General features: G+C 44.9%; 3 protein-coding genes across 3 annotated transcripts; all 3 read right to left on the bottom strand.

Annotated features, from left to right (window-relative positions):
* Positions 1-558: 558 nt before the first annotated feature.
* On the bottom strand, positions 559-3,200 carry LOC112936082 (protein trichome birefringence-like 10). The gene is made up of 4 exons (XM_026027304.2): positions 2,686-3,200; positions 2,171-2,590; positions 1,237-1,395; positions 559-1,117 (listed from the first exon to the last, which is right to left on the bottom strand). The coding sequence occupies exons 1-4, from the start codon at positions 3,108-3,110 to the stop codon at positions 796-798; spliced, it is 1,326 nt and encodes a 441-aa protein (XP_025883089.2). The 5' UTR covers positions 3,111-3,200; the 3' UTR covers positions 559-795.
* Positions 3,201-4,041: 841 nt separating this feature from the next.
* Positions 4,042-8,910, bottom strand: LOC4344144 (uncharacterized). Its single transcript, XM_015789431.3, has 9 exons — positions 8,313-8,910; positions 7,487-7,548; positions 7,036-7,090; positions 6,312-6,410; positions 6,146-6,232; positions 5,511-5,627; positions 5,007-5,099; positions 4,633-4,663; positions 4,042-4,390 (listed from the first exon to the last, which is right to left on the bottom strand). The coding sequence occupies exons 1-9, from the start codon at positions 8,406-8,408 to the stop codon at positions 4,221-4,223; spliced, it is 810 nt and encodes a 269-aa protein (XP_015644917.1). The 5' UTR covers positions 8,409-8,910; the 3' UTR covers positions 4,042-4,220.
* A 549-nt stretch (positions 8,911-9,459) lies between these two features.
* LOC4344143 (uncharacterized) lies at positions 9,460-10,899 on the bottom strand. Its single transcript, XM_015790677.3, has one exon. The coding sequence runs from the start codon at positions 10,765-10,767 to the stop codon at positions 9,868-9,870; it is 900 nt and encodes a 299-aa protein (XP_015646163.1). The 5' UTR covers positions 10,768-10,899; the 3' UTR covers positions 9,460-9,867.
* Between the last annotated feature and the right edge of the window lie 547 nt (positions 10,900-11,446).

Below are 11,446 nucleotides of genomic sequence, written 5' to 3'. Positions count from 1 at the left end.
TGGCTGAAGATGGAGACGTTTCTTCCGAGTTACACCAACGATTTCTTCATTTTCTTGCGCCAGATGACACAGGAGAGTATCTCGTTTTCTATTCCGGGTCGTGTGTTGTAAATTTGGCGTGCCCTTGTGCATTTTGTCACTTGGTCTGTGAGTGCTAGGAGGGCCTGGTTGACAGGCCGTGGGCCGTGGCCTTGTTGCTGGGACCGATACTTTGGGCCGTATTCGCTGGAAATCCGTGGGCCGTAGCCTATTGGGCCTCCTCTTCGCGCGATTTCTTCTTGATAGCGTCGGCTGTTTGTGTTCCATGTGCAAATTATAGGGTGTTCAGGCGGCGATTCTCTCCTGTGCAACAACGCTGAAAATTGTCAAGCGATTTCTGTCCAAAAGGCATTTTACTTCTATAGCTGCCAAACACAAGTACACGGCAGTACGACACAAATCACGATGCTTTCTAAATTTGTAAATTGGTTGGTTAATTGAAACATGGAGAACTGATGTTTTCTCAGAATAATTCTTTTTTTTTTGCGGGGAAGAAGGGAATATATTACTCAGAAGCAATATCCTCACAGACAGTTTGTGAGATAAAAGTACAATTTCTCAGAATAATTCTAACAGTAACATCACAGTACTCTAACCTAGGAAACTCCATCAGAGCATACTGCTTAAACGTAATAATTACAGAAAAAAATGCGGTCAGAATGACAATTGACCACTTCACATTTCTCATGATCCCAAATGATCCATTCCATCTGTTGCCAAATGCCGAGCAGGCATTGACATCCACTATATACAACATCACGAAAACCTCTTGAGAATCATGGCGTAGAGGAGCTCGTTCCACGCGTCCGGCACGCCGGGGAGGCACCAGTGGCTGCAGTCCGCCCTCTGCCTCGCCGGCGACCTCGCCGCCGCCGCGACATTGAACACCGACGGGTGGCCGTCCCTCCTCTGCGCCGTCATCAGCGTGACGTTCAGCACACGCAGCTTCGCCGCCGCCGTGCCGGATCTCGATGGCTCAAATGCCGGGTTCACCATCCCTGGCCACCGGTGAAGTGAAATCCTTGATGAGTTCAGCTCAGGTGTTGTCTCCTTGGCGCAACCACCATTGCTGCTAGCCCTGCAAATTTTTACAGAATTGATGCTGATTGAATGTTGCAATGTACTATGTGTATGAAATTTGTAACAGTCTACAGAAAAAATTTTCTGTGTCTGAACCATTTTCGGTTTTTCACTGACCTTGTGTGTGCTGGTGAATATGTTCTGAAAATGACCAGGGACTTGTGTGGGTTTACTTCACGGTGAACCCAGCTGGTTAATGTGTTCATTGCTCTCTGATAGGCTGCCTCGATGCTCATGTTCAGAATCAACTTCTTGCCTACCTGGAAATTGCAGCGTCTGGCATGACAAGGTTAGTCCTATGAAAAAGAAGAGAGTAAATTGCACTTCAAACGAAACGTGATCTAAACCCAAAAGGTTGAGATATTTATAGTCCTTAAAAAAATACCTCGAGGTATCTAAATTTTACACTAAATTTTTTTACCTCGATATACTTAGTACTTGGATATACTAAATTTTACACTAGCAAGTGTGGTACCTTCCGGTATCTTTTCAAGGATGGTAAAATTATTTCAAAAGGTTTTACAGGTTTTACTCGTAGTTTATAAGATTTTCCTTTAGTTATATGACGCGGTCTAATGCAAAGTGAAATTTATTTTGACATATTTCGGTGCAAAGTAAAAATATGGAGCAAACCCGATGCAACGTGAAACTACATTTCTACCCGGTGCAAAGTGTAATTTAGGCTGTGTTTAGTTCGTGCGCCAAATTTTTTTTTAAGTATACGGACACACATTTGAAGTATTAAACGTAGACTAACAACAAAACAAATTATAGATTCTGTCTATAAACTGCAAGACGAATTTATTAAGCCTAATTAATCCGTCATTAGCAAATGTTTACTGTAGCATCACATTGTCAAATCATGGCGTAATTAGGCTCAAAAAATTCGTCTCGCAATTTACGTTCGGACTGTGCAATTGGTTTTTTTCGTCCACATTTGATTCTCCATACATATATTCAAATATTTGATGTGATGGAAAAGTTGAAAGTTTGAAGAAAAAAGTTGAAATCTAAACACGGCCTTATACTAAAGAAAATATTTGTAACGTACAGTTGCAGAAGCCTCTCACGGCTCCACCAGTGGCCGGTGTTGAACACGACGACGTCGGCGTCCTTCCACCGGTGAGCCCTCGCGTCCATGGCGTCGAGCTGCAGCGTGGAGCACGCGGCGCCCCTGTGCGCGCGGCGCGGCGGGGGGCGGCCGCGCCGGACGAGGTACGGCGACCGGTAGTGCTCGACGGTGCAGTTGTAGTCGCGGAACCGGAAGGAGAGCGCGCCCTCGTGCTTGGTGATGGGGCTCCCGTTCACCTCGTAGATCGACGCCGCCTTGTCGCCGTCGCCGTCGCCGGCGAAGGCGACGGCCGTGGCGAGCATGCATAGCATCGACTCCCACTGGTTGCGGCCGATCGAGTCGCCGACGAACACCAGCCGCCGGTTTCGGAGCGTCTCGAGCAAATTCTTCGCGTCAAATCTGGAAATGGATATCATGATGAGTAACAGCTTGTCAGCTTGGCCATCGATGAACTGATCGCGAGAGAATTTTTGGTGTTGGAAGGAGAAGAAAACCTTGGGAGAGTGCAATGGCGAGGCTGCCACCTCCACTTGGCGAACGCGTCGTCCGGCCGGCCGTTCTCCCGGCACCGGAACCCCTCGTCGACGAACGGGCACCGCCGCGGCTCGTACAGCGGGCGCCGCTCGTCGTCGTCGTCACGCACCCACTCGCCGTCGACGACGTCGCAGTGCTCGGCAGCGGCGACGACGGCGACGTCATCGACGGCGTCGCTGCTGCTGGTGGTGGTCGCCGCCGTCGTCGTCCTCACGAGCACGCTGATCTCGCCGGTGAGCCTCGCGGCGCCGAAGCCGGAGGAGACGGCGACGAGGAGGAGGAGCGAGAGCGCGGAGACGAGCACGCAGGCGGCCCACGCCACGATCTGGTCGCTCGCCTGCCTCGCCCTCGCCGCCGGCCTACTCCTCGCGCTCGCCATCTCCATTGCTCACTCGATCACGCCGCCGGCAATGGCGGTACAGGGGTAGGAGATCGAATGGATTAATCGCTTGCCGTGATCAACCTGATGATTGCTTACTATAATATAGTATTAACTCGTTCTTGGTGTTGCCGTTCTTGATCGAGATGGAGGGACGGTTGCTTTGTTCGCTTGTGCTTGGAATCAACAAAACTTCTTTTTTCTTTTGGAGATGTTGATGAACAAAACTAGCGTTGGATGTTTCGGAGAGCCCAAACCCAAAGGGATCAAAGGTGACGGCGAGTGCAGTTAACGAAGTGGTAGTGTGCAGTTGAACGTTTTGGGTTCGTGTCTTCGTGATCAGAGGGCGTGCAGTTTGCACGCTCGGCCACTCTTTTATCTTGTCCTAATATCTAGCGATCGGTGGAGTGTTGAACTTTTTTGCTACACGCAAGTAAAAATTTCGTACAAACTTCTTACTACTTCCTTCATATAGGTGATATTCTTCCCTGCATAACCTTCGCCAATGTAGCCATACATTAATACAATCGCAACTCTCATTAGCTCATCTGTTTTGGAAATATAATTAGGATGTATTTAATGAGAGCAACTATGTAATCTACCATATCATTTCCTTAGATTTGCTAGAACCACAATTATTTCGAAACGAAGGGAGCAAGAAAAATCTTCTAAACCATTTGATTGAGTCAATCCATTGGAAGCTACTCAATCACAATACGACACATCGGCGTTTGTACAAAGTTTGCAAAACAAGAATTCTCTTTGATTAAGATGAGAATAGCTCAATAAGATTGATAGCACCATAGCAATTCTTTTATTTTAGATACAAGGAGGTCACGCACGTATTTTCTTTCGTGAAAAAGCATATCAAAATTTTCGAATTCGGAATACAACAGTCGCTTGAAAACTTCTGTGAATAGTCAGTATAGAACTGCAGTTGGACTCGTGGATGTTATCTCGTGGATTAAGAAATTATGTAGTGTTACCTAACAATACAATTTTTCCTTTCCTTTTTCTTTTCTTTTACTGGCAAAATGGATCTGGCAAAAACTACAGTGTAAAGTGATACAGATTGAACAGCCAAAGAATGTACATGTAAAGTTGTAAACAACAGATTCACTTCTCATGATCTTCATTTGACGTGTCAATTCTGATCACAAGGGGTTGTTGCAAATCCGAGGGAGAGGCCACCACAGGAAGCTGTGGAATTCCTGCATCTCCATTCTCAGCCAATGCCTTCTCCAAAGAAGATTTTGCAATTCTTGTAACACATACAATCAAAACAACTGCAGGACCATGAAAAAATGGTCAACAACGCATATGCTAAGATGATAAAGAAATTTTGTTTAGTTCAGCGTATCTTCAGGAAAAAAAATCTAACTAAAAAAAGAGATTAAGCTCAGATGACTAACCAAGCAAAGCAAATGATCATTAAACTATATCTAAACAGCGTAACCAAGATTTGAGCTATAGCTGAATTTAGTGGAAATGCCATGAATATTGGCCACAAAATGACAACAACACTTACCAGACAAGATGAAGCCAGATATTATGAGAATCTGAAAAGAAGAATTAAGCATTAGTGTCAGCAGAGTCACTAAAACTCAAAGTCATCTGCATCAATGTATTATAGTATCTACTTTAAAAAACCCTAACAAGAATAATCTGAGGGGTGTTGCTTGAGTAATTAGTGATAAGGAAAAAAAAAGGAATTCCTTTTCTCCTTTTTGTATATTTTTCCCTTAATAATAAAAATCTTATTATCGAATGCAGCCTACTTGTCCTGAAGTACAATATTTCCCTTTCACACTTCAGATTAAACTTATGACCAATTATAGAAAAAAATATTGTGTAGTGCTAAAACCACGACATAATACAGACAATGCTATAGTAATTACTCACCCATCGAGTTGTTGAGATCTCACTCCAGCCATGAGTCACATCTGATAGATCCTTTAGTGTTGTTCCAACATATACCAATGCAAGAGTGATAGGCTGGCAAAAACAGATGTGATTAACCAAAAAAAAAATGTTGCAACACTTGGTGGGTTGATTCAGCATTTTAGATAAATGGTAATACAGTAAGCCGCAAAGTAGTTAATTACAGTGGGTTCTACTGTGGGTGCTTTTCTTGTCCATGTCAATATGTAAATTGAGAACTATGGAATCAAATACCAACTTCTGAAGGAGAATAATGTATAAAGCAGCAGATTATGCAAAAGGCCAACATTGAGGGCATGATTCCAATTAACACAGGTAATATAGAGTAGCAAATGATATCAGAGCCTGGTTCCATGTTATGCAAGTAAAATGTAACATAGCAGATGATAAGAGCCAAGTTCACTGGCCAACCAGTATGTAGCTTGGTCCCATAAAAATTGCTTAAATAAGAAGAAATTGGCATACCATCATCCCCAGCCAAGAAGCCAGCATGTACTCTCCAATGCCAACAGGAGTAACGGACAACAGGTAGTTCAACATGTTGAACGGAAGTAAAGGAACAAGCCTTAATAACAACACAATCTGTAGGCAAATAAGTAAGACAAACATTGTTAGATAGTTAAATACACTATTGTATTAAAGAGAACTTTAGTTGCATGCAATGGTAAGACTTGAATAGAAGGAACAATGAAGTTCAGGATGAAAGCAGGCTCAAAAGTTTATTTTTTTAAAAAAACTATATAAAAATAATAACAATCAAGCAACTATAGTTGCTAGAAAAGTACTTTCTTTTCAAGAACATGCAAAAGATGTGTACATGATTGTATAAAAAAGAGAGCAAAAAAACAAAAAATATAGCAAAGCAAAGCAACAAAACATATAGAAAATCACAAAAATTGTCAAAGAGAAATAATTTAAACGAGGTGAATTCTATATGATTATACGTTGGGCATCCAAATTGTTACTATTTGAATGCAATTTCAAAGGCATTAAAAAACATGTGGCACAAAAAAATGCTATTTTACAAAGCATTTAGATGTTGATATATCCTTCATCACATCAGAGGCTAGAATTCCAAACTCCATGGTGCAAGAAGTTACCTTGAAGCCAGACCTTTCGATAGCAATAGCTACCGCTTGAAACTTGGGATAATCTTTGCATTTGGAGAGAACATATGGCCTTCCTATCTGAAAAGTACTAAAACCTTAATCACAGAAGTACATAAAAAATACAAATAGTGAAAACCATAATCAAAATTATCCTTACCGTTCTGCCAAGCAAAAATGCAGCAGTTGCACCAATTGTTGCTCCAATGGAATCAGCAACAAACCCAACAGGCAGGCCAAACAGATAACCTCCTCCAAGCTGGCAAGTAGAAAATGCACACCAGCCAATTAATTGATATACACCAGAATATTATACTCTCATCATCTTATGTCACTATGTCAGGTAAACAGGAAAGCAGAGCAAACATAATTTCCACCAGAACAATACAGACAATGGTGCACTTGTATATAAACTACATATTTTGCATATACTTATCCCAATATATTCACTAATAATCCTACAAGTGGGAGTGGTGAGCAGTAGAAAATATCCAGGAAGGAAAAGGTTCTAAAACTTCTTTTAAACAAAAAGTTGTATGCACCATTGCCATCCCATACAACATTTACTGTATACAGTTAACTGATGACTACAGAGTTGTGGTACAAAACATTAAGCCTGTGGTAAATGATACATCAATAAATCAATTGAAGATTGACAAGATAATACTAGAATTGACAGTTTATTCTTAAAATTGATTCTAATGAACCAACGCAGCATTTCTCATTTTGTTTCTCATTCTTTCTTCAGTTCAAGCACAATGTAAACTGTGAAATATATATCCCAGGTCAGGAATCATTGGTCTGCTTGAGCTCTATCAGTCTGTCTTAGAAACCAATATTCATGAAATAAACGACCGTAAGAAACAGAAGGTGATTGTGCTTACTGTAAGTATGGATGCTGGAACAGCCAATACCGTCAAAGGGACGTAAGCAAGAGCCCTGAAATGCACAACACGATAGCTATCAACTATATATCACAAGACTGTTTGCAGCTACATTTATGTTCTTGAGGAACAACACTAAGTACAGATAAGTAAGTCTATATATAAAAACTTGAGTCACACTACCTCAGCTCTATGTCAAAACAATGAAAACCCAAGTAACAAGTAGTAAAATACTTTTACATCCCCTTTTCTTTTTTGTATCATGTTTGTTGGCTACCTTTTAGCATGAGTGGTTCCTCTGAAATGCATCATTATGTAATACAGAGAGCACCCCAGACAGGTGGTGCATGTGTGGAAAAGGGCATGCCTAACTGCCTAATGCCGAAGATGGAGGGGGAACATTCTGTTCACTATATCAATCGAGTTAAATACAAGCAAATTGAATACTTACAATACCAGAGGACCCCATGGACCCAAGTTATCCTTGATCCAAACCAGAAAGTCCTTCAAAATCTGTCAATGATGCATTGCGATTCATAATGAATAAAATGAAAACGACAAGCATTTGAAGCAAAACAAAAACCTCCAATTAGTTTTAAATATTTATAATCACAACAAAGAAATTAAAACAATTGCTGGCAAGAGAGAAACAGGGCATGCAAGAAATGTAGAAGAAGTTAACAGTACATGGAAGATTGTAGACTTTTCTAACAAAGATAAGTCTGTTAGGTGTTAAGGAACTAGAGATCTAACAAGACAATAAAATCTTCTACCTCCGTCCCAAAATATAAAGGATGCTAGCTATGCATCCCCCCTCTTCACTTGACGCTGTTATTCCTGAACTATAGCATTCAACACGGATGCAGAAAGCCAAAGAAATACCCTTGTGATGCTAGAAGGACATGTATTTCAATGTACTGAATAATTCACACAACAATGGATAGGCTAAATAGCTAAATCTCCAACAATCCTAAAATTCTAAAATGACAAGGTGACGTAGCCTTTCGTACTTAATAAACTTCGGCCAGCTTTTCAAGCCGGCCCGGCGACAAGGTGACAAGGTGACGTAGCAGCCTACAGTTAACTCGGTGTGACAATCATCAACGGGAGAGTGCATCCAATCACGGCCACAAACAAAGCTACATTTCGGAGTTCTACTAAGTTGCACAACACTACCGATATTGCACATTCTTTTTGTTAAATAAAAAAAAAGTTGCGACATGATCGTATCTGAATCAGCCCCGATATGAAGCAAGCAAAGCAAAGCTATCGCGAACCTTGTCAACGGGGAGCGTGAAAAGCGCGACGCCGACCGCGGCGAGGAGCACGGCGGCGACGGCGAGGCGGATGGCCGAGGGCCAGGAGAGCGCCATGGACGCGAGCAGCCTCCGCCGCCAGGGCCTGAGCCCCCTGCAGTCCTCCCCCTCCTCCCCTCCCTCCGCGCCGTCCGCCCAGCCCCCCGCCCTCCCCCTCGCCCGCAGCCCCACCGCTCCGCCTGCCAGATTTGCCCCCAGATCTGCCCCCTCCTCCTCCTCCCCTCCGCCCCCCACCCCCGCGTCACCTCCTCCTCCTCCGAGCCTCCTACACCCTCCCGCACCGGAAAATCATCGAACACCTGGCGCGCGCGGCGAGGCGCTGGATCTGGAGCACGCGTCCCGCGCGTTGCGTGGCGTGTTGGCCTCGATTTTTCTCGGTGGAGAGGAGGAAGGGAGAGAGGGATCGGGGAGAGGAGGAGAGGCTTCTCGCGGCGCGCTCGCTGGCTTGGCTTGGCTCGCGCGTACGCCTCGGCTTGCGTGCGTTTGCACCTACCGCTCCGACGTCGCCGCGTGCCGGCCACCGACAAGATGCGACGCGTGTGCCGCGACGATGCGACCCGGGGGAGGCGAGGCGAGCGAGCAAACTGATCGCGCGAGGACGGTGATTTGTGTGGGCCGAGAATATTGGGCCTTTCTAAATGGGCCTGAAGTGCAGGCCACGTACATAACTGAGCTATACATTTATTAACAAAATTTCTCTTGAAAATTTATCGGATGTAAATACAGTGTGACCATAGTGTAGTTATATATCGTAAATTGCATATAACTATAAAACTGTATTGTATGTAACTTTTAAAAATCTCACACTAACACGCTATTTTCGAGAAACGTAGGTCGCAAGAGGACGAGACTGAATCTTCTCACACGTGCACGCGGTATGATTTTTTTTTCTTCCTGACTTACACGGATCTTGAAGTAAATCTAACGGATTAAAATTTTATGATAGTTACATATAAGTTATATTGCAGTTATATACAAAGTAAAAAAAGTAATTATGCTATAATTATATATTGTGTTTAGGTTTGACAGGTCCTAGAAAGAAAAATTATCAATAAATATATAGCAAAATCATTCCGGAATTCGTAGAACATTTTGAGAATGACTAAACTACAAGATAATAAATACACACATTTTTCTTATTTATATATGGCACGTGGTACAGAAGCTCCAGTTTGCAATGCAATGGTTAGTTCTCCAACCCCAATGCATGCACACGTACGCTTGAGTACACAGTGTTCTTAGAAATTAAACATTACAAGGAACTAGTACACAAACTTCCATAGCTAGCCCAAGATCAGACCAGCAAACACAAGAACATACACACCAGTATTACAATATGTATATATCTCTCTATATATACTATAAAAACGAAGTGTTAAGCGACTGGTGGTAATTAATTAACACACAGCAAAATACCATAATACTGCTCTTCTTAATCACACTTACCAGTGCTAATCCTGAAGAAAACACGCAGCTTAAGCTCAGTAATGCATGGTACATTCGCTAGCTTAATTAGCTAGTAGCCGCCGCAGTGGTAGGTGTACTTGCAGCTGTCGCCGACCTTGACGGTGTACTTGTGCTGCGGCTTCACGAGGAATGGCGGAAGGCGGAGCAGCGCGTCGCACACGCACGCCGGCTCCACCTCCTTCAGCCACCGGCAGCAGTCTCTGTTCGCGCGGTGGTCGTCGTCGTCGTCGTCGTCGTCGTCGTCGTCATCGTCATCGTCGTCGTCGTCGTCGTCGTCGTCGTCATCGTCGTCGTCGTCGTCGTCGTGGTCGTCGTCGTCGTCGCCGCCGTGGTCTTCGTCGTCGCCGCCGCTGTCGTCGTCTTCGCCCTCACGCACGCCGGGGTGGTGGCGGTGGCGGCGGCGGCGGCGGCGGCTTCGGCGGCGACGGCGGTGCCTGCGGCGGACGACCACGCCACCGCTGCCGCGGGTATGGTTGCCGGCGCCGGCGCCGGCGCCCGTGCCGTTGACGCGCAGGGCGTCGTCGTCGGTGTCTACCTCGGCGTCGACGGTGACCATGGACTTGCGGTTGCTGCGACGGTCCCCATCGCCGCCACCGCCGCCGCCGCCTCCGTCGTCTCCTCCACTATCGTCGCCACCGCCGCCACCGCCACCGCCGCCTCCGCCTCCGCCGCCCCCGCCGTCGTCGTCGCCACCACCCTGGTCATCCTCGTCATCATCATCATCATCATCATCATCGTCGTCGTCGTCGTCGTCGTCGTCGTCGTCGTCATCATGGTGGTGGTGATGATCCTCGCCGGGAGGCAGGATGGCGCACGCCTGGCTGGCGATGGCGAACTGGCTGAGGCAGAACTTCTTGGTCTGCGCCGCCGCCGGCGCCGGCACGCCGACGAACGGGAGCACGAGCACCGCGGCGAGTATCGCGGCGCGGAGCACGGGGGAGCCAGCCATTGCCACCAAGAAACGGCTAGCTAGCTAGCTTCCCTTCTTGGATGGTAGTATATATCTACGAGTTGTACAATGCAGTTGCTTATATAGTTGTGGCCTTGTAGGAGAGATCGATCGATCGACTCCATGGCTGCAAGTTTGCAACGAGATCTGGAAGAGTTTTTCTTTGCATGGTCGCTGGATATGTGGCGAGATAGATGGCCGGGGGGTAGGAAAGCGGGCGATGAGTTGTAGGTGCTTCATGCTCGTGGTGTGAGTGACTTGGGAGTTCGGTCGGTCTGAGAATTTTGAGTCCATTGTTGTTCACTTGTGTATTTGACCTTTTGAGAAATTTTACTGTTGTTAAAGTTAAAGAAAGTACTTGTAGTTATTAAAAATTTTGGTACTTGAGTTACCTAATAATGTGTGAAGATATCAAATTTTACGTTAGAAAACGTGGTACCTTATGATACCTTGTTAAAATTGTAAAATTACCCTTTTACTTGGTAGCATCAAGTTAGCAGCACTTTGTGTGACTTGATTAGTTCATCTGCACAATTTGACCTTATTTTCTTGGTCAGGATGAGAGTCTCTCTCTCTATCTCTCTCTCTGAGTCCATGGTCCCGTTCATTTCCTCTATAAAAGGTGGATAAAATTTTGGATATTCATCGTGGCACGCTTTTTAAACTGCTAAACGGTGCG

The sequence above is a fragment of the Oryza sativa genome, chromosome 7 (genome assembly GCF_034140825.1).
Source record: "Oryza sativa Japonica Group chromosome 7, ASM3414082v1".
NCBI classification, from domain to species: domain Eukaryota; kingdom Viridiplantae; phylum Streptophyta; class Magnoliopsida; order Poales; family Poaceae; genus Oryza; species Oryza sativa.
This window is presented reverse-complemented; position numbering and strand designations above follow the sequence as displayed.

Excerpts from the sequence above, each read along its gene's own strand:
- LOC112936082 (XM_026027304.2), bottom strand. The coding sequence starts at position 3,110 with ATGGAGATGGCGAGCGCGAGGAGTAGGCCGGCGGCGAGGGCGAGGCAG. Across the intron at positions 1,396-2,170 it reads CGTGAGAGGCTTCTGCAACT|ACGCTGCAATTTCCAGGTAG; the intron begins GTACGTTACAAA and ends TTGTCATGCCAG. Across the intron at positions 1,118-1,236 it reads TATTCACCAGCACACACAAG|GGCTAGCAGCAATGGTGGTT; the intron begins GTCAGTGAAAAA and ends AAAAATTTGCAG.
- LOC4344144 (XM_015789431.3), bottom strand. The coding sequence starts at position 8,408 with ATGGCGCTCTCCTGGCCCTCGGCCATCCGCCTCGCCGTCGCCGCCGTG. Across the intron at positions 7,091-7,486 it reads CCATGGGGTCCTCTGGTATT|GGCTCTTGCTTACGTCCCTT; the intron begins GTAAGTATTCAA and ends TGTGCATTTCAG. Across the intron at positions 6,233-6,311 it reads CATTTTTGCTTGGCAGAACG|ATAGGAAGGCCATATGTTCT; the intron begins GTAAGGATAATT and ends AGTACTTTTCAG.
- LOC4344143 (XM_015790677.3), bottom strand. The coding sequence starts at position 10,767 with ATGGCTGGCTCCCCCGTGCTCCGCGCCGCGATACTCGCCGCGGTGCTC.